Source organism: Ailuropoda melanoleuca, chromosome 6, assembly GCF_002007445.2.
Source record: "Ailuropoda melanoleuca isolate Jingjing chromosome 6, ASM200744v2, whole genome shotgun sequence".
In the NCBI taxonomy this organism is placed as follows: Eukaryota; Metazoa; Chordata; class Mammalia; order Carnivora; family Ursidae; genus Ailuropoda; species Ailuropoda melanoleuca.
In genome coordinates, this window is record NC_048223.1 from 89,112,584 (window position 1) to 89,131,350 (window position 18,767).

Sequence of the window (18,767 nt, forward strand, 5' to 3'; positions counted from 1 at the left end):
TATTCATTCATTCATTCATTCATTCATTCATTCATTCATTCAAAATGTATGTATTGAATTCCTTTAGGTGCCTGGCATTGAGTATAATGATATTCAAAGCCGGAAATGGTTCCTGCCCCCATGGAACTCAGTCCAGTGGAGTGACAGATATCCATCAGATAATTCCATTTGGGAGTGCACAACTATAATCCAAGGTAAATGCTGTAAAGAAAGGAGAGCTTACACCAGAGGACCTAGCTTAGATTGGTGTGTGTGGATGTCCCTGGCTGCTGACACTTGAACTGAGAGCCGGAGGGTGAGGAGGAATCAAGGAATGTATGTGTGTAGGGGGAGGGGGGAGAGGGAAAGAGAGAGACAGAAAGACAGAGAGAGAGAGAGAGAGAGAGAGAGAAAGAGAGAGAGAGAGGAGAGACATTCCAGGTAGGGAAAATGGTGAGCTAAGGCCCTGCGGGAGGAGGCCCATGGAACAGTTGAAGAACAGGAAGAAGGCCAGTGTGGCTGGAGCCTGAAGAGTTAGAGGAGGCTGGAGGGGTGCTCACTGGCTAGACGGTAAGTGGGATCTTGTGGACCATGGTTAGGCTTTGCATTTTAACCCAAAGAGCAATGGGGAAGCCACTGAAGGATTCCATGTTGGGGAAGGCCCTAGAGGTGAATGTATGGCTGCATTTACATATGAAGACAGCTCTGGCTTCTGAGTGGAGAATGGATGAGGGTGGGTGGGAGTGAGGCAGTCTTATGGCCAAAGTCCAGGTGAGAGACGGTGGTGGCTGGGGGTGGGTGATGGCATGAGGATAAGTGACACATGCAGAGTCTAGAGCTCTTTGGAAGATAAAGTGACAGGGCTGCCCCCCATCCCTCATCCTGTGGACTAGGGCAAGGCCAGAGCAATAAGCCTCAATCAACACCAACAGAACATAACAGTCTCTGAAGACCTAAGTCCTAGTACAGTGGAATTTCAGAAAGGGGAACAATCCCGGCCAGCTGGGGCTGCATCAAGGTCAAGTATTTTGGGACTCAGTTCTGCTATCACTGGAGAGATTGGGAACCAGGTCTGGTTCTAACCAGGTGCACCCAGGGGCTCTGCCAGCAGAGGAGGGAGCGTGGAGGGCATAGGGTGGATGCACAGAATGTGGTAGTGAGCCTCAGGGTATGACATGAGCCTCCACTTCTCCTCTCCTATTCCCAGGAGGGAAGGCACCTGCCTTATGTTTGTATTTTCTATCTTGAAAAATAAATTGCAACTTTCACACTGTCACAAAGCACACAGACTTGCAACTTGCTCCTTTGTATATGTAATACATTCAAGGAGCTCTAGTGAATTTATCTTATTTTTCTTTTGGGAAAGTTGGCAAGGGTAGGGGTCAACTGTCTCTTCTAGTCCCACTCTGGGAATATGGAAATGGGAATCAGTGGAGGATAAGCTTTCTGAGGCAAAGCGATAGGAAAGGGTCTCTGGAAGGGACCTCAGGAACCAGGTGGGAAGCAAGGAACCACATCTGGCTCCAAATAGCCTGGACTGGCTTCGACAGGCCACGACTAGCTAGGCTGAGTCTGAACTGGTCCTCAGCAAGCAATGGCCAGCTAAAATCACTTATCGTATTAATGGCCAGTGAATCCTGATTTGAGCCAATCTGGACCACCGTCCCGAAATCAGTCTGAATTGTGTGATGCACTTAAACCAAGCACAATATTTGAATTCACTGGCCTATTCTGAGCCACCTCTAGCTAGTTTGGGTGCCTATTTTCTGGAATTATTGTCTTCTTATGTGTGTGTGTGTGTCTGTGTCCATGTGTGTATGTCTGTTTAAGTTGACACCTGCCTCTTTTGCCTCTAACTTCTTGGAAATTGAGCACGGTCAGGGCGTGACGATGAACAAACGTAGTTCTATATGCAGGTAAGTGACAACAGGGTTTTCCTTGGGAGGTTCTGGATCTGGACGTCTCCCCCTCCTTCGGAAGGAGACCTGAGGACAGCTTTCAGGGTGTTGGCAGCCTTAGCATGCTCACTCAGGGCTGGCCTGGATGAGAGCCTGCCAGGAAGTTAACAGCCATCACGACTCGGAGGAAGGGTCCCTGGGAAGCCCCAATCTGCAGAGCAGCCTTTTGGCTAGACCCCAGAGGCTTCTGAGCTGGCTGAGGCTGATTTTGTGACCTATCTCAGAAAGCAACCCCAGTCTTTTTCGTGCAACCCAGCATATCCACATAGTGGTGTAGCCTGGACATGCATCTGGAATATGGCTAGTCTGGAGCAGTCTGGACAAGGCAGTGTCTGGATACCAAGGGCTGTGATTAGCATCCTCTGACTTGCTGTGTTGATAACATGCATCCTGCCCAGCCCCTACAAGGTTCAATGGGGGATGAATTTTGGTGTGAGCTCTTCTTTCCACCACTTCTACCATAACCGTTACTTAAAGGCACACACACGTGTGCACACCCACCCCCACGCACACCCCCACACATGCACACACGCACATGTGCACAGAATTTGGTCTGTTTTTCTCCAGAAATGTCCCCAGGGTGAATTATTCCTTAGCAAGCTGCAAGCCTGACCCTGCATGAACCAATTCCCGACCTGGTCTCCAGCCTCATGCTGTGGCTGCTGCCCCTCCCTGCCCCCACCCCAGCCTCCTACTCCCATGCTCCCCTCCCCTCCCACGGCACCTGCACACAGGCCATTCGCCGCCTGCGACGTGGCCTTGTCCTTCCACCATACTTCGCCTAGTTAGCTCCCTGTCATGTCCCAGCTCACAGCTCAAGGACCTCTTACTTCCTCTGGACGCTATGTTTGTAGTATAAGCTCCTAGAATGCTTCTTATCATAGTTTATGATCATACATTTTTGTGGGTAAGTGGTTAGCTGACGCACGGCCCCATAAGCATCATCTTTTAACATATCTTACCAGAGAACAGCGTCAAGTCGAGTGGTCCCCAACCTGAGCACTACAGACATGTGGGGCCAGATAATTCTTTGCTGGGGGGCCTGTCCTCTGCTTTGTAGGGGATTTAGTAGTGCTCCTGGTCTCCCCCCACTAGAAGCCAGCAGCCCTTCATTTGGAACTACAAAAATGTCTCCAGACAAGGCCAAAGGTCCGCTGGTGAGCCGGGCGAAATCACTCCTGGCTGAGAACCACTGACCTAGGACAATTGCTTATAAGAAGTTTGGGATTTCAAAGGCTGGCTTCCTGAGAGCCCCTTTGCTGAAGGCTTGGTCTCTTTCTAGACAAGAACTATGCAACAGGCATATAATGTAAGCCACATATGTAATTGTAATTATCAATGTTCTAGTACGTGCTTTAAAAGAAAGTAAAAAAAAAAAAAAGGTGAAATTAAATTTAGTAATACATTTTATTTAACTTAACATATCCAAAATATTGTCATTTCAGCCTGTACTCAATATAATTATTAGTAAGATATTTTACATTCTTTTTTTCCATCAAGTCAACAAAATCTAGTGTGTATGTGTCTCAATTTGGACTAGCCATATGTCCAGGGCTCCACAGCCACATCTGGCCAGTGGCTAGTGCATTACACAGGGCAGGGACGTTTAGTTTTCTCAAAGGGCATGCATGGCCTGGCCCACCCCTTTAGGTGGTCACTAGCTGCATTCCTACCCCTCAGCAGAGCCATGCACAGCCCTCTTTTGCCCATTGGGGTCCACAGGTTATCATCCATTTGGAGCACCCCGCAGAGGGGTCCTGACTACCGTGACCACGCTTTGGAGGGCAGCCCACCCTTAGTTAGTAGCTAATGAGATGGGTGTGTTGCCTGTGAGTTCACAGGAGGCTGGAGGGTCCCTGTCGCACACACACACCAGGCGAGACACACAGTTTCCAAGCTCCCCAGGCAGATGTTTCATCCACCTCCAAGCTACCTGTCCTCATACTCATTGCTCAAAAGGGAAGCTCAGTCCTCTGTAAAGACTGGCCACATGAAAAGACACATTCTGTTTTCTTACAAGACAGACATTCTTATCTAAAATGACAGTGGCCAAGAAGTTGCTGTCCCTAGCGAGATGCTGTCCCTCGTCCAGGGATTCATCCTGAGTCTCCAGGCCACTCTGCAGGGACACAGGCTGGCTGGGGCACTAGCCCAGTCCTACTAGATCATCCTGCAAGTTTCTCCAGGCTCCCATCTCTGACTTGGCTCTCTGTGCCCTCCGCACCCTCATCTCCAGGCTGTGCAACTTCCGAGGACTTCTCCCCGGGGGAGCACCTGCCTGCCTGCCTCTGGCCTGCCTGAGGAATCTCTTCCTGCAGCCCAGCCCTCGCAGCTCCTGCAGGCTCTAGAGAGCACCCTCCCAGGCCACAGCAATGAGGACTCTCACTTGGACCTGACCGTCTCCAGAAGCCAGCGCATGGCCCTCTCTGGTGAGGGCCACTTTTGTCTTGGCTGCTGGGGCAAATCATGAGCGTTGAGCACTTCCTTTGTAGCAAAGGAACAAAGTTTTCCCAAAGTCGTCACCTGGTCACTTTGAGCAACTCAGGAACACGGCAAAACACAGAATATGGGGTGAGGGTTGCACGAGGACTACAGCACTAAAACGGCCCTTGCCCTTTCGCGTCTCAGGTCTGACCCCTACAGACCCAGGAGCCTCACTAGGCACCCATGTCGGTCAGGAGGATGCCTCTGGATTGCCTGCCTCATCTGACCCCTAGGGTGGCAGCCGGGTAAGTGTCTGCACGTGTTAGCCAAGAGACGCACACTGGGCCCAGATCCGCCCCAGGAAGTTGGACTTACCCCTCCTGGCTTGCCTGATCTTTGGGCTCAGCATATTCCAGAAGCCGCCAGGCCAGAGTCCTTGTGCCGATCATGCTGTCATCCACTTCCCTTTTCTCTTCCTCTGGCCCAACTGCCCCTCTTGCCCCGCACGGGCCCCCATGCTGCTGGCTTTACGGGGCGAGGCTCCCTGGTCTCCCTCTCATTGCTTCTGACGGCCGGCTTGCCTTGGACTACACAAACCTCAATGCATTATTTATCCATCCCAGAATTAATTCCCATCCACGCGAGCCAGTAAAAGGCTCCGTAAGGGCTGCTGATCAATCACTGGGCCAGGGCGGGGCGGCCTGACTGTCCCTCCTCCCCGGGGCGCGCGCGGCGCTACCCATCCCGGACCCGGGCGCGTGGGGCTCTGCTCGCCGCGGACGGGCGGGCACATGGGCGGGTCCGCGAGGAGGGCGGTGCAGCTCCGGCCCCGCGGCGGGGGCGGGTCTGATGGCTCCGGGCTCCTTCGGAGCGGATCCGCCCACTGCGCGGGGAGGGCCAGTCCGGCGCGCCCGCTGCAGGCAAAGAGAGGCGGAAATCCACGCCGCCGCCCTCCTGTCCTGCCAAGCGCCCCCCTCCCCCCGGAGAGGGCTCTTGGGGAGAGAGGGGCGACCCCTTCGGGCCAAGGCCCCCTCCAGCGCCCGTCCAATGGGACCCGCTTTGCCTGGTGTCTCCGGCCAGGGGGGGCCCAGGGGGCGGTTTCGGAGCTCACAGCTCAACTGTGAAAGACAGGTGTGTCTTCGAGGGAGCTCGCAGCCTGGGCAGCTTTCAGATCCTTCGATCCCCCGGGGATGAGCCCAGCAAGCAGAGGGATGCCCCTTAGGGATGTTTCTGCTGCCTTAATAAGGTGACAGAAATCAGAATGAACTTAAAGCACTTAGATTAGGGCCCCACACGCAGTAGAGTCTCAAACACTGTTCCCTGAGTAGTGAATCTGCTAATTGTCATGTTTCCATTTAATAGTAACATAACTAAAGAATGCATAGTGGGGCTTTTGGGGAGCTCAGCCCCAAGAGCCTAAAAATTGCCGGAGAAATGCAATCACAGTAATAGCCATCGTTCATTAGGTGCCTACTCTCTGTCTGGCATTAAGGCTCGTACTTTATGTTCCATATCTCATTTAATTCTCAAATTCTCCAAGGCAGGTGCTATTGTCATGACTTTTCAGATAAAGAATATAAGGCACAGAAATGTTAAATAACTTGCCCAAAGTCACACAATACTGTCAGGATGGGAATCTGAACCCCGGGGTGGTGTGTCTACAGCTGATGATTTTCTGTGATGCCAGTCTCTCTAAATTCCCAAATGCCAACCACTTCAGGTGAGCAGTTTTTGGCTTGAGAGTCCTCAGCGGACTTGCTGGATGGTGAGGACCAGCCTTGGTGCCCCTGAAATGACCCCACGTGCTGTGTTAGGCATTTGTGCCTAGGGCTGGGTCCTTCTGAGTCGGAGTGTGGTGTGGTCCGCTCAGCTGAAGGTGAGGGATGTGAAAGATGACCTCTCTGTTTGGATGGCCATGCTCCCTCCCTGAACCTCACAGCGCCCCCATGTCCACTGATCCCCAAATGAAATATGAACGTGGAATCAACTTTGGCCGCTGGATGTCCAGAAGTTCTGGAGACTAGGGGTCTAGCCCCTGCAGCAATCCATGCTAGAGGACAGGGTCTGGCCTACAGAGAGAAGGGGAGAATTGGAGAGGTCAAGGACTCATCAGGATGTGGGGGTCCAATGGCCAGGTGACAGGGAGAAAGCAGAGTCCATGGAGACAAAGCTGTCTTACTCAGCACCCAGTCACTTTTTCTGGCCCTCAGCCACCCCTCAGGAGAGGAATCAGTAGTTTGAGATATTATTCAAGGCCCTTCATGGTACAGTTCACGGCTTCATTCATGCCTTATCTCTTGCTAATGCTACGTGGCCATGTGCACGTGCAGCCCATGTGCCCCCGGGCCTTTGCACCAGTGGTTCCCTCTCCCGGGAGTATCCTTTCCCACAGTTTCAGTTACACAAGCCTGATCATTCTAAGTCCCTGTGAAAGTCTCCTGATTCTACCCCCAGAAGGAGCCATTAAGCACTTCCCCAGGGCTCTGAGCTGTGTCTCAGACTGCCCAACACCCCTCCTGCACTCCCAGTCCTCAGCCTCAGGCTGGACTCAGGCCACGAGCAGTGTGAGGAATATTGGCTTGAGGGACAGATCAGAGAAACACCACTGAATGACCGAATTGCCCTCCTTTTCCTTTCAGGCCAGGTAGAGGCCGGGTCAGGCTGGGACACAGGCCACCCGGGAGGAGTGGGGAGGATACAGATCTGGAAAATCTCATGTTGACATCAGGGTCACAGGGTGAGGTCCCGTGGCCAGTGACAATGTCTTGAGCAATCCTGAAACCCTGTGAGTAATGCAGCCTGGACCACGTCCTCCAAGCCAGAGGCAGGAAAATGCCCTGAAGACTTAGTTTGGGTCCACTCACACTTGTTTTGGTTAAGAAACCACCCCCGGGTGCTTTTCCCGTGCAGCTGTTTCCCCCAATGACATTGAGTCGCTGCGCTCCCCTGCCTGCTTTTCCTGGGATCAGTGTTGGAATCGGACAAAACCACGGAGGCTCTGGGCTCAAACCCAGAAGTAAAGCTGGGAACAGGGCAAGAGCTAGTCTGGATTCTGCACCTGAGAGCGATGGAGGATGGGGTCGTGGCAGGTGGGTGGGCAACAGAGCTCTTCCTTTTCCCTGCTCTCAGACCATGTTCTCCAGGACTTCTCTGGAGGAGGGGATCCACAGGGTCCAGCTGGAAGGGACGTTAGCGCCCCTTCCTTCCTGAAGTTTACAAAGGGAAGATACAGGCCTCTCATAGAAGTACAGGCAGAGAGGCAGCCCTCTCTCCAGGGCCCTGCCCCTGCCTGCTCGGCACTCCCCCAGCCCCAGCAGTGGTCCTGGGTCTCCCCCAGTTTCCTGCCTGGCATTTTCCGAGGCTGCTGTGGGCCAGACTTGGCCAGGCGCTGAAGGGTGAGTAGAGAAGTTTGGGAGGGCAGAACCCTCCAAAGGCGGCTGCTGGAACGCACACCTCTCAGTCAGGTGGTCACCCACCAACATCACGGGCCAGCACCAGCACGGCTTCAGGTCAGTGGCTCTCAACCTTGGCTGGATGTTGGGAAGTTTGAAAATTAATTTCTGTGTTCCATCTGCCATTGGGTCCTGTTGAGTCTGGCATGTGCCCTGGTCACTGGGAGTTGTAAAAGCTCCTCCCATGATCCAGCATGTGGCCAGGGTTGAGAAGCACTACTTTAGGAGATAATTGCATATCCTTCAGGCTGGGGACACCAGAGGAAGTCTCTGTCTCCTGTCACCCCAAGAGAGTCTTCTTCTCAGACAGGGACACATTTTGCCAATCAGTCTCCCAGTCAGAAAGCAGAAAGGGGCCCCCCTCCCAAGTCTCAACAGGAGACTGCTCCATTCCACATAGAACCACATGTACAGTTGTACAGCCTGTTCACTGTACAACGGTGTCCAGCAGAGGAGGAAGTAAGGCTGGGTTTGGGCTCTGCTGGCAAAGCTGTGTGTTCTAGCACTGTTAGAGGGGATCTGCTGCCAGGAGGGTGCGCCTTTCACTGTTTTTTACCAAGACGTCATCTAGATAGCAGAACCCTGCTTCCCTATTCCAGAACATGCAGAGGAGGCAGAGGGAGAAAACACTGCTACCCTGGGTCTGATATGCCTGCACAGTGGTCACCAGCACCAGTGTCCCCTGACTTCCTGCTTCGACTGCTCTCTGTCCCTGTTGCCAGGAGGCTTTGGCTCCAGCCCTCTCGCGTGTCACGTCTGCCCATCCCAGTGGAGCGCTGGAACAGCTGGCCGGAACAGAAGCCAATGAGAGCTGATTGCTAAGTTTTCAGGAATTTTGCAATTTTAATGCAGGCATCATTGGAGATTAAATTTTATAAACTTACAGTGAAATAAATCAGATAAAAAACAAACATATACAAATACATACCCAACACACACCACCTCCTAATTATTTTACTACATTTTAGTATTATCTACCTTCTTACAGTTATTTGCAGTACAGTATCTGCATGATAGTGAAAACACTATCGTGAGGGCTGATTTTGTATGGCATCTTGACTGGGTCACAGCGTGCCCAGCCAGACATTTGGTCAAGCATTATTCTCGGTGTGTGCGCGTGAAGGTGTTTCTGGATGAAACTGGCATTTGAATCAGTAGACTGAATAAAGCATGTTGCCCTTCCTGATGTGGGTGGGCCGCATCCAATCAGTTGGGGGCCTGAAAAGAACAAAAAGGCTCACCTTCCCATGCATAGAAGGGAACTCGTCCTGCCTGACTGCCTTGAGCTGGGACGTTGGTTTTTTTCCTGCCTTTGGAGTAGAACTGAATATCGGCTCTTCCTGGGTCTTGAGCCTGCTGGCCTTTGAACGAGAACTACACGGACCCTCCTTAGTGTCCAGCTTGCCAACTGTCATCTTGGGACTTTTCAGCCTCAATAACATACAGTATGTATGCATAAATATGTATATATTCTTATGACACTCTTGAGAGCTATGGAGCTCTCTTCTGTTGGTTCTCTTTCTCTCAAGAACCCTAACTCATCTGTTTATTGGGCTGCAATCACACATCTCTTGGCAGCGCCTTGTTCGGGGATCATGCTGGTACTTTGAAATGGATGGTAGTGGGAGTATTTACATCAAGAAAATTAGCACACACTATCAATCCAGACTTAAATGTTTTTTCCTTCCAGAGAGCCAGTAGTGAGGTGTTTGTCAGCCACCTCTGGCCATTCCCAACCCCATCGACGCTGTGTGCCCCACCACTGTCAACTCCCTGCTGTGGGCAGAGGAGGCTAGCTCTGCACCAGATCTGCTCTCCCCTCCCTCCTGGGCATGGCCCGATGCTCTACATTTCCCAGGCTCCTTGATGTTCCACGTGACCCTGTCCTGGCCATTGTCTGAGCAGACATGATGTGGCCGCTTCTAGGCCTGGCCCACAGGACCCCTCCCTCCAACACTCCTCCAGGCTTGTCTCCCTTTTCTGGGGCCAACTGGAAGGCCCATGCAGGGGGAGCAGAGGCCCTGCAGTCTGAGTTCCTGAGTGACTGAGTGAGGCCAAGCCCCACCGTCAACCTGGAAGCATCTCGGATGTCTATGAGAGGGAGGAGAGCCATTACCTAGTGGGTCCTCTTCATGACTCCAGCTGACCTTTCCGCCACATATACCCTCTGCCTGCCCTGCTTTGCCTACCAGACTTTGATGCCTCCTTTTGGACCCTGTTTCAGTGTCTCCTCCCTGCTCCGTGGCCATGGTTAGTGTCCAGCATCTTTACTATCTCCCTCATCACCCATGCCTGAGGCCACAGGAACCTTCTAAAAGGCCTCTTGCCAGGGCTGGTGAAGACCTGACCCATAATTTTAATATACACAATTTAAATTACCCATAATTATTACCCATAATCAACCCATAATTTAAAAATTAACCCATAATTTAAATATTATAACCCATAATTTAAATATAAACTATAAACAAAACTTAAGAGTATGTTGAATTTGAAGTGTTCTTTCTAGAGTTTTTAATTGCATGATTGTGTGGGATTCATCAAAGGTGAAATTTTCTGCCACTTTGGTGGCCTTGCCTTGCTGGTACTCTGAGCATATCCTTGGTTTTACCTGCGGGCACTTGGGTGCTGTGAGCTGCTCTGTCCTGGAGAGCAGGGCCTCTCTCCCTGCCCACTGTCCCAAGGTCCAGTGGCCTTAGGCTTAATGTCTGTCTCTGCTTTTGGCCCAATGCCTCGTTCAGATGCCTAGCTTGGCTTCTCATTTCAGTCTCATGCACACACCTCGGCATATGGTACAGTCTCCCATACTAGCCCAGGCCCCCAGAATGGGTCTAGAGCCCTGGACTCCTACTTTTCTGGGTCTTTGGTGTCCTAGGCTCCTGGCCAGAAAGTCAGAAGGACAAAGATGCAGAATCCTGGATTGGGCATTGCAAAATCACCCAGACACGCCAGGCCAGAGCAAGAGGGTGGAGACCAGAACCTGGAGGCCTTGCTTGGAAAGCCCCTCCATTCTGACTTGCAGCCTCGGGCATGGTTTCTAGAGTTCTGGAGCCCTGATGTCAGGGCAGAGGTGGCCCAGGGTCCCAAGCGGGTTCAGACACCACAGTGTTCTGCTCCAACCTCCACTGTCGTGCTTGTCACATGTCACCTTCTGCTTTGGACAGGCTAACGTCCAAGCAGCTGATGTTGGGGGCGGAGGGCTTGCTGTGTGCGATGGATGAGTGATTGGTTACTGGCCGGGTTCTCTAGGGCGGATGCTGAGATGCGAGTTCTATCGGGAATGAACACCTGTTCAGGAGTGTGGTGGGAGGGGAGTGTTAGAGCACCAAGAGAACCAGACGGCGTCTCTGCCAGCACTCTGGGGAGCTCCAAAGCAGAAGGCCCAATAGAGGGTCTGGCTTTGGGTGGAGGTGGTCAGGCCTGTGTGGTGCTGCCTTTCCAGTCACTGGCTGGGGGTCTTCTCAAGAAGAGCATGACCTTGGCCATCATTGCTTGGCATAGTTGTTGGCTGGGGGCCCCCCAAGAACAGTAGGGACTTGGCTTGAAAGCTGAGGCTGACCCTAAAAGAGCTAATAGTCAGTGGCTCAGCCGATTCCTCTCCCTGCAGCTGGGCAGTCAGTCGTTTCTCGAAGGGGGCTCTGAGCGGCTACCACACAGGGGTTCTATGGAACTCAAAGGCCTCATTTTTAAGTCTCTGTAAAGGCTGCGTTCAGACACATACTACTAGCTTAAGAATCTTTATTTGGACAACTGTCTGAACTCCCCATTTAATTGGGCAGCTTTCAGATAAAGATTTTATTGAGCTGCAAAGTCTCACTGAGGGTTTCTTAGAAGGGAAGCTTCTATTAGAGAGTGTGTGGAGCTGACAGTGGGACAGCCCTGCTGTGAGTATGTGGGGTCCCCCAGGGAACCAGCGGAGGGGCAGGAAGGACCCCAGCCCACAGGCCTGACACCCTGGGCCAGGCAGGATCCCTTGCTGAGCTCCTGCTTTTGGCAGAGACTGAGAGGAAAGAGGGAAATGTGGCCTCACTAGTGGGTTTCTGAGTCCTGGAAATAGAGTGTACTGAGGTTCCAAGGAGCTGTCACCCTTCCCCTGAAGCAGGGGTGAGGGACCCAGTGGTGGGGCTACTGCCTGGCCAAGTTCAAATGGCAAAACCTGTCCTCGCTTGGATCCAGCAAGAAAGCAGGTCTGAAATGTTTTCCACTTCCGAAAGAGTCGGATTTTAGAAAGTGATGACTCACCACTTTGGTCAGTTTTGTATTATTGAAAAACAAGTCTGCTCCCTCGTGAAAACACCTGCTAGTTGTGGAACGGCCGGGTTTGGGACAGATGGAAAGGACGGAAATTTCCCAGATGCCTTCTCTCTCAACTCACACCTCTCCCCAAGGTCAGGATTCCTTCCCTGCACAACCAGCCTGCCCCTTGCTCCTCTTCTTTGGGCAGCCTGGGCTCCCCTCCCCCTGACACATAACCTCCCTCTGCTCTTCTAGACATTTACCCTCCTTTTGCATCTTTAATCCCTCCCTTGCTCACTGGCTGTTCTCTCCAAGCAAGTTGACAAAACCACTCAAGGGTCCCCTGCTCTCAAAATTACACCTTTTCTTTCCTTCATTTGTTACAGTGGAATGGAACTTATTTGGGGGCTGCCCAATATCCAGCCCCTTCCTATCGTGGGGGGGGTGGTCTTTCACCATCTCCCTCTTTGGAAACCATAAGGAATGGATCTGCTACAGGCCTGCAGGCAGTCAGATGTGGCCAGGTGACAGAGGCTCAGCCCACCAGATGCCCCTGCCTGGTTTTTAATCTAATCCTGAACATCAAAAAAAGTCGGAGAGACAATTAGAATGGACTTTCCAGCACTGGCAGCAGTGATAATGTCCTGCTGTGACAGTGGTGCCTTCCCATATGGGGGAGCTATCGGGCAGGGGTGTCTCGACCATGCCATTCCGCAAGAAAAGAATCCTTATGCTTCTTGCTTTTAGGCCCTCTGGGGCCACCATCATTCTTGTCCATTTTACAAGTCTAGTTCTTCAGCTCTCAAAAGATTTTGTAAATCTCCAATATACTTCTGATAAATTCCCCTTTCTGGCTTCAGCTGGTTTCGGGTGCCTTCCAGATGTCTAGCTGGTGCCCATACCATGCCTCTCAGCCCCTGTTTCCATATTCCTCTTCTCTCTCACTTCCGGATCCTCCTGAGTCAGCACATATGGTGCATCTCCCGTGTATCTGTTCTCTCACAGATGGTATTTCCTTCCTTATTTCTCCAATTCTGCCACCAAGCTAATCATCGCATGTCTCAGACTGGAAACCACAGACTCTCCTTCCTAACCATGGCTGCCTGTTGCCATGTTTCCCAGGTGAGGCTCTTGTGGGTTATGACTGACAGTCATCGCAGCTTAGCCAGAAGGGGCAGCTGGATGGGGTCTTCTCACTCTGACTGATACTTCTTTCCTTCCAGACTCTTTCCTCCTCATCTGTTCAAAGTGCAGCTCCTGTCTGGGTGGCACCTCTGCCCTTGTTAAGTATCTGGTACACACACACCACCTTCCTTTAACCCACAGTGGGGGGACTTATTTAGCCTTTGGTGCTGAAAAAAAAAAATCCTGTCAACCAAGAGTTCGATATCTGATGAAATTATTCTTCCAAAATGAAGGAGAGATTAACACATTCCCAAATAAACAAAACTTGGGACAGCTAATTGCAAGCAGACCCACCCACCAAGAAATGTTAAAGGGAGTCCTTCAGGCTGAAATGAAAGGACACTAGACAGTAACTCAAATCCACATGAAGAAATAAAGAACAGCGGTAAACTATAGAGGTAAATATTTAAGACAGGATTAATGTATTTTTTTGTAACTTCTCTTTTTTTCTTATCTGATTTAAAAGATAACTGCATCAAACAATAATGGTAAATATATGGCGAGGAACACCCGCTGTATAAAGCACACAGTGTATGAAGATGTAACACGCGCAAAAGTATGTGTGTGGGGATAGAGATATCTAAGACAAGGTTTTGTATAGTTGATATTAATCCAAAGTAGATAGCTATAAATTAAGATGTAATCCCCAAGGCAACTGCTAAGAAAATAATCCAAAAATATGTAGTAAAAGAAGGAACAACAAGGGAATTAAGAGTATGTCAGAAAATATCTACTTAACACAAAAGAAGTCAGTAATTAAAGATCTGAGGAACAAAAAATGATATGTGACACAGAAAGAAGTAGCAAAGTAGCGAAAGTAAATCCTTCCTTATCAGTAATTACATTAAATATAAATGGGTTACGCTCTCCAATTAAAAGGCTGAAGTGGAAGAATGGATTAAAAAGATACCAACAATATGCTGTCTAAAAAGACTTACAGTAGCCCCCTTTATCCATGGGGGATATGCTCCAAGACCCCCCGTGGGTGCCTGAACCACAGATAGTACCAAACCCTATACATATTATGTTTTTTCCTATACCTGTATACCTCTGATAAAATTTAACTTTTAAATTAGGCACAGTAGGAGAGTAACAACACTTCATAAACAAAGAGAACAATTATAACAATATACTGTAATGAAAAATGTGGTCTCTCTCAAAATATCTTATTATACTGTATTTACCTTTCTTCTTGTGATGATGTGATAAAATACGCACGTAATGAGATGAAATGAGATGAATGACATAGGCAATGTGAATAGGGTTAGGCTAGTATTGTCTTTCTGATGACACATCAGAAGGAGGATTATCTACTTCTAGCCCATGTTCGACCACAGGTAACTGACACTGGGGAAGTTGAAACCACGGGTAAGGAGAGACTACTGTACTTTAGATTCAAAGACACGAATAGGTTGAAAGTAAAAGGATTGAAAAAGATATCCCACACCAACAGTAACCAAAGGAGAGCTGGAGTGGGGTATTAAATTCAGACAAGATATAGTTTAAGACAGCAATTACTATAAGGGAGAAAGAAGGACTATAAGTATTAATAAAAGAGTCAGTACGTCAAGAATATGTAACAATTATAAACCTATATTCACCTAACAATAAAGCACCAAAGTTCATGAGGCAAAAACAGACTCAAGAGAGTAATAGTGCAACAACAGTAATTGGAAACTTTAATACCCCACTTGCAATAATGGATAGAACATCAATGAGGAAATAGAGGACTTGAAGAACACTACAAACCACCTAGACCTAACAGACATTTATAGAATACTTTGCCCAAGAACAGCAGAATACATATTTTTCTCAAATGCACATAGAACACATTCTAGAACAGACCAAACGCTAGACCACATAACAAGTTTCAATAGATTTAAAAGGATATCTGCTCTCATCACTTCTAGTCCACATTGTACTGGAGGTTCTAGCCAGGCAGTTAGGGAAGAAAAAGAAATAAAAGTATCCAGATTAGGAAAGAAGTAAAACTATCTCTGTTCACAGATGACATGATCTTGTACATTGAAATTTTTAATGAATCTACTCAAAAACTATTAGAATTAGTAGATGAGACCAGCAAGATTGAAGGTTAACAAGATCAATATACAAAAATCAATTGTATTTTTACACACTTGCTGTGAACAATCTGAGAATGAAGTCAGAAAAGAAAATTATTCCATTCATGAGAGCATTAAATAGAATGAAATATACAGGGATAAATTTAATAAGACAAATGCAAAACTTATTCTCAGAAAACTAGAAAACACTGTTGAAAGGAATTTAGCTGAAAACATCTAAATAAATGGAAAAACATCCTATGTTCAATGACTGGAGGACTTAACATTAAGATGGCAACACCCCCCAAAATGATCTACAGATTTAACACAATCCCAGATGACTTCTTTGTAGAGATTGACAAGCTGATTCTAAAACTTATATGGAATTGCAAGGCACGCAGAATAGCCCAAACATGTGTCCTGGACATCAAGCCCCAGTGCAGTGGTGATTTTGGCCACAGCACAGGGAGATGCATTTGTCATGGTTGCTGACTTTGATGTGAAAGTTGGTCCTAAATGTCTTTGTCTACGGGCAAAAGGGTTGCTCCCTACTCTGTATCGTACCCACTTTGTTCCTTACCTCTGCGAGGGAAGCAACACTCCTTTTCTCCACCCACAGCCTCCGACTCATCCATCTTTCCATCCAAGAGGTAGGCTCATCCTACAGGATGGCTTCCGAGGGGGACAAGGTGGCTCTTTGGAAGCACTGGAGGCTGAGGATTGAGCAGGAGGATTGGAATGATCTAGGCAAGGGAGGACTAAGGCTCCAACTAAAGTAAACTGGAAATGACTGCAGTGGCCAGCTGAAAACAGCTCTCACGGTGGGGAGCCAAGAGGATGAAGAGCAAGAGACTGGATTCTGACTCCTGGCTCCACCAGCCCATCAAACGGAGATGATCATTTCTTTTCTGCCCATCCCAAATGGGCCATACTAAGGTGGGAAGGCTGTGTATGTGGAAGCTCTTTGCAAACTGCTGAACACTATATAAGGACATGTATGAGAGTGTGTATAAGCCTACAACTCTGTGGCCCACGATAAGCAAGAACCAGCTGCGCGCTGACAACCCAGTAAACTCTGTGAAGAACCGCTCCTCGTTCATTCTTCCCCAAGATTTTGGCCCCAAGAGCTGGATTCTTATCCCAAAATATGACGTATGCTCAGGAACAGCCACCATGGTATCTCTGCTTTTACCGATGAAGGTAACACACTTATTTGCACTACACATTAAAAGCACTTGCTCACTAGCTTGCGGTTTGCTCTGACGTCTTTGGCATGTGAGTCTTGTGTTTTGGTCAATAATTTCAAGCCTTCCCAAACGTGGCTTCTCTGTTTACAGCTCTGAGTAACTCAGCAGGCAGTCTCTTGATGTAAATACAACAGGGAGCGGAGGAGGGGGGAGGTGACTTCAGAGGAAGTGAGCTGGTGGGACACTCACTGTGCCCGCTTACAGCGGCGTGCCACCGCTAGAGTTTGACACACACCACATACCAATGCCAAGCGCTCGTAGCCCCGTCAGCCCTCTGCACAACCAATGTTCTGATGAGCTTCTATCATCTGATTAGCTTTTTCCGTTCTTGGTTTCTGTTTTCCGGGTTATGTGAGGCAGTGCGATATCATGGACAGAGCCTGGGCTTTGGGATCAAAATCTGGCCCCACCATGCGCTGGCTGAGTGGATCGAACAAGCCCCTTCATCTCTCGGTAGCTTAGTCACCTCAGCTGCAAAATGGGGGTGGCGACTGCCACCTCCCAGGCCAGGGCGGTGATGGAGATGAAATGACACCAGGATTTAAAGCAGGGAGCGTATGCTTGGAACACATTTGAGCCTCTGTAGCATGTAGGTATGTGGTTTCCTTTATGTCAGTTATGAAACAGGTAACCTGACAAGCAGGGCTGCTGCTTTTAAGAGCCTATAATCTTGTGAAAGGGGGAGGCAGATACGAAACTGCTAACCCTCACACATGCACTCACACGTGCACACACACGCACGCACCCTCACAGTCTTACATACACACCCTCACACTCATACACACACAGTCTGTCCCAGGCACATGATCATGCTCAGGTTCAGACATAGTCGCACACTTCCCTTTGAACTTGGCTTCACCATCCACGCACGCATGTGTACGTACAGCCTGACACGTACCCACAGGCTCACCCTCACACAGGCGTGCTCACCGTCATGAAGTCACATGTTGCGACAGCCCTGGAAAACACTCTAGCCCTGCTGTCCATGAGCCCCACTCCTCTGTCACCATCTGCTGCTGCCCAGTGTGGGGATCTGTGCTGACTTTGGGGATGGGCTCCCCATCACCAGATGGTGGCACGGCTCCCTGGCCTTCCCCATGCTCAGGGCTTATTCTCAGAAAATATTGACTTTGGTCAATAGCCTATCAGCCCTTCAACGAGCAAAAGCCTCTGTTCCAGAGGTAACTACTTGCAAAATGTGCTTCTGTGGGCTCCATCAGGGACCAGGAGCCTGCTGACCCAGCCTGGCCACATCTGGGTACTTCCTGGTTCTGTCTGGTCCTCCTTCTATGAGCTCTGCCTTCCGTTCCTGCCTTCAACCAGCCTTCAACCAGCCTTCCATGAACCATCCTGGCCGTCTCTGAGCTAAGGGGCCTCAGGAGTGCCGGATGCTCTCTATCGCCCCCAGCTGGTCACCCAGCGCCGGCCAAAGCAGCCTGGCATCTCCATCTGTAGCAACGTGAAGGAAGACTGCATGATCACAGTTTTGATCTCGCTCTGTGAGTATGTCTTAACTTTCCTAGGGGTTCTTCCGGAAACCACATCATCCCTTGCACAGCTTTGCATCTCCAGGGACCTTAATAACTATTCACTGAATGAATGACTGAACCATCTAAGGACAAATTTGCCATGGTGCCTTGGTGGAAGGCTGGGATAGGTTGTAGAAAGGGGGTGTATCACTTCTGCCCCAAACACACTAAAATGGACTAAACAACAGAGGAGAGCCCAGCAGGCCCCTTGTTGTTCAGGTCAGGGGACACCTCTATCCCTTCAGAACCCCTTGGAGCAAAGGAGTGACCTTACTGCCAAACAAATCTGGACTCATCACCAAGTTACTGGTTCAGAGAAGACCAGGTCCAATCTCTGGCGGGGGGGCGGGATACTGAGCTGACATAGAAACTGCCACACAAGAATGTTTTGGGGCACATCCCGAAAAGAGGAACCTGGCACGGAGAGTCACTGTGACTCATTTGCTCTTACATTTCTCAAGAGGAAGTCAAATCAATCACAAAATACCACTTCCTGAAATGACGAGTGGTGTGTTTTCTTCTCCTTGTGAAATACGATTCCCTAATATTGGAGTAGGCATGTGTATTTCTCAGTTGCTCTTCTTGAATCAGTCTCTGTAGTCACACTTGGCTTCCAATGCCAGGTTGGCCACTGACGAGAGGTTGGACCCTGGACAGATCAATTAATCTTTCTGTGCCTTTGTTTCCTCTTCTTTAA

General features: G+C 49.6%; 1 protein-coding gene across 2 annotated transcripts in view; it reads right to left on the reverse strand.

The window, feature by feature from the left end:
• The window catches only part of ARHGAP22 (Rho GTPase activating protein 22), a 152,952-nt gene extending 147,813 nt beyond the window's left edge, over positions 1 to 5,139 (reverse strand). The window contains exon 1 of one of the 2 annotated variants that reach the window (XM_011231961.3): positions 4,737 to 5,139. In XM_011231961.3, coding sequence (XP_011230263.1) covers positions 4,737 to 4,770 — 34 coding nt within the window. In that variant the 5' untranslated portion in view covers positions 4,771 to 5,139. The remainder of the gene's footprint in view (positions 1 to 4,736) is intronic. The other variant, XM_034662844.1, reaches the window with a different exon arrangement.
• Between the last annotated feature and the right edge of the window lie 13,628 nt (positions 5,140 to 18,767).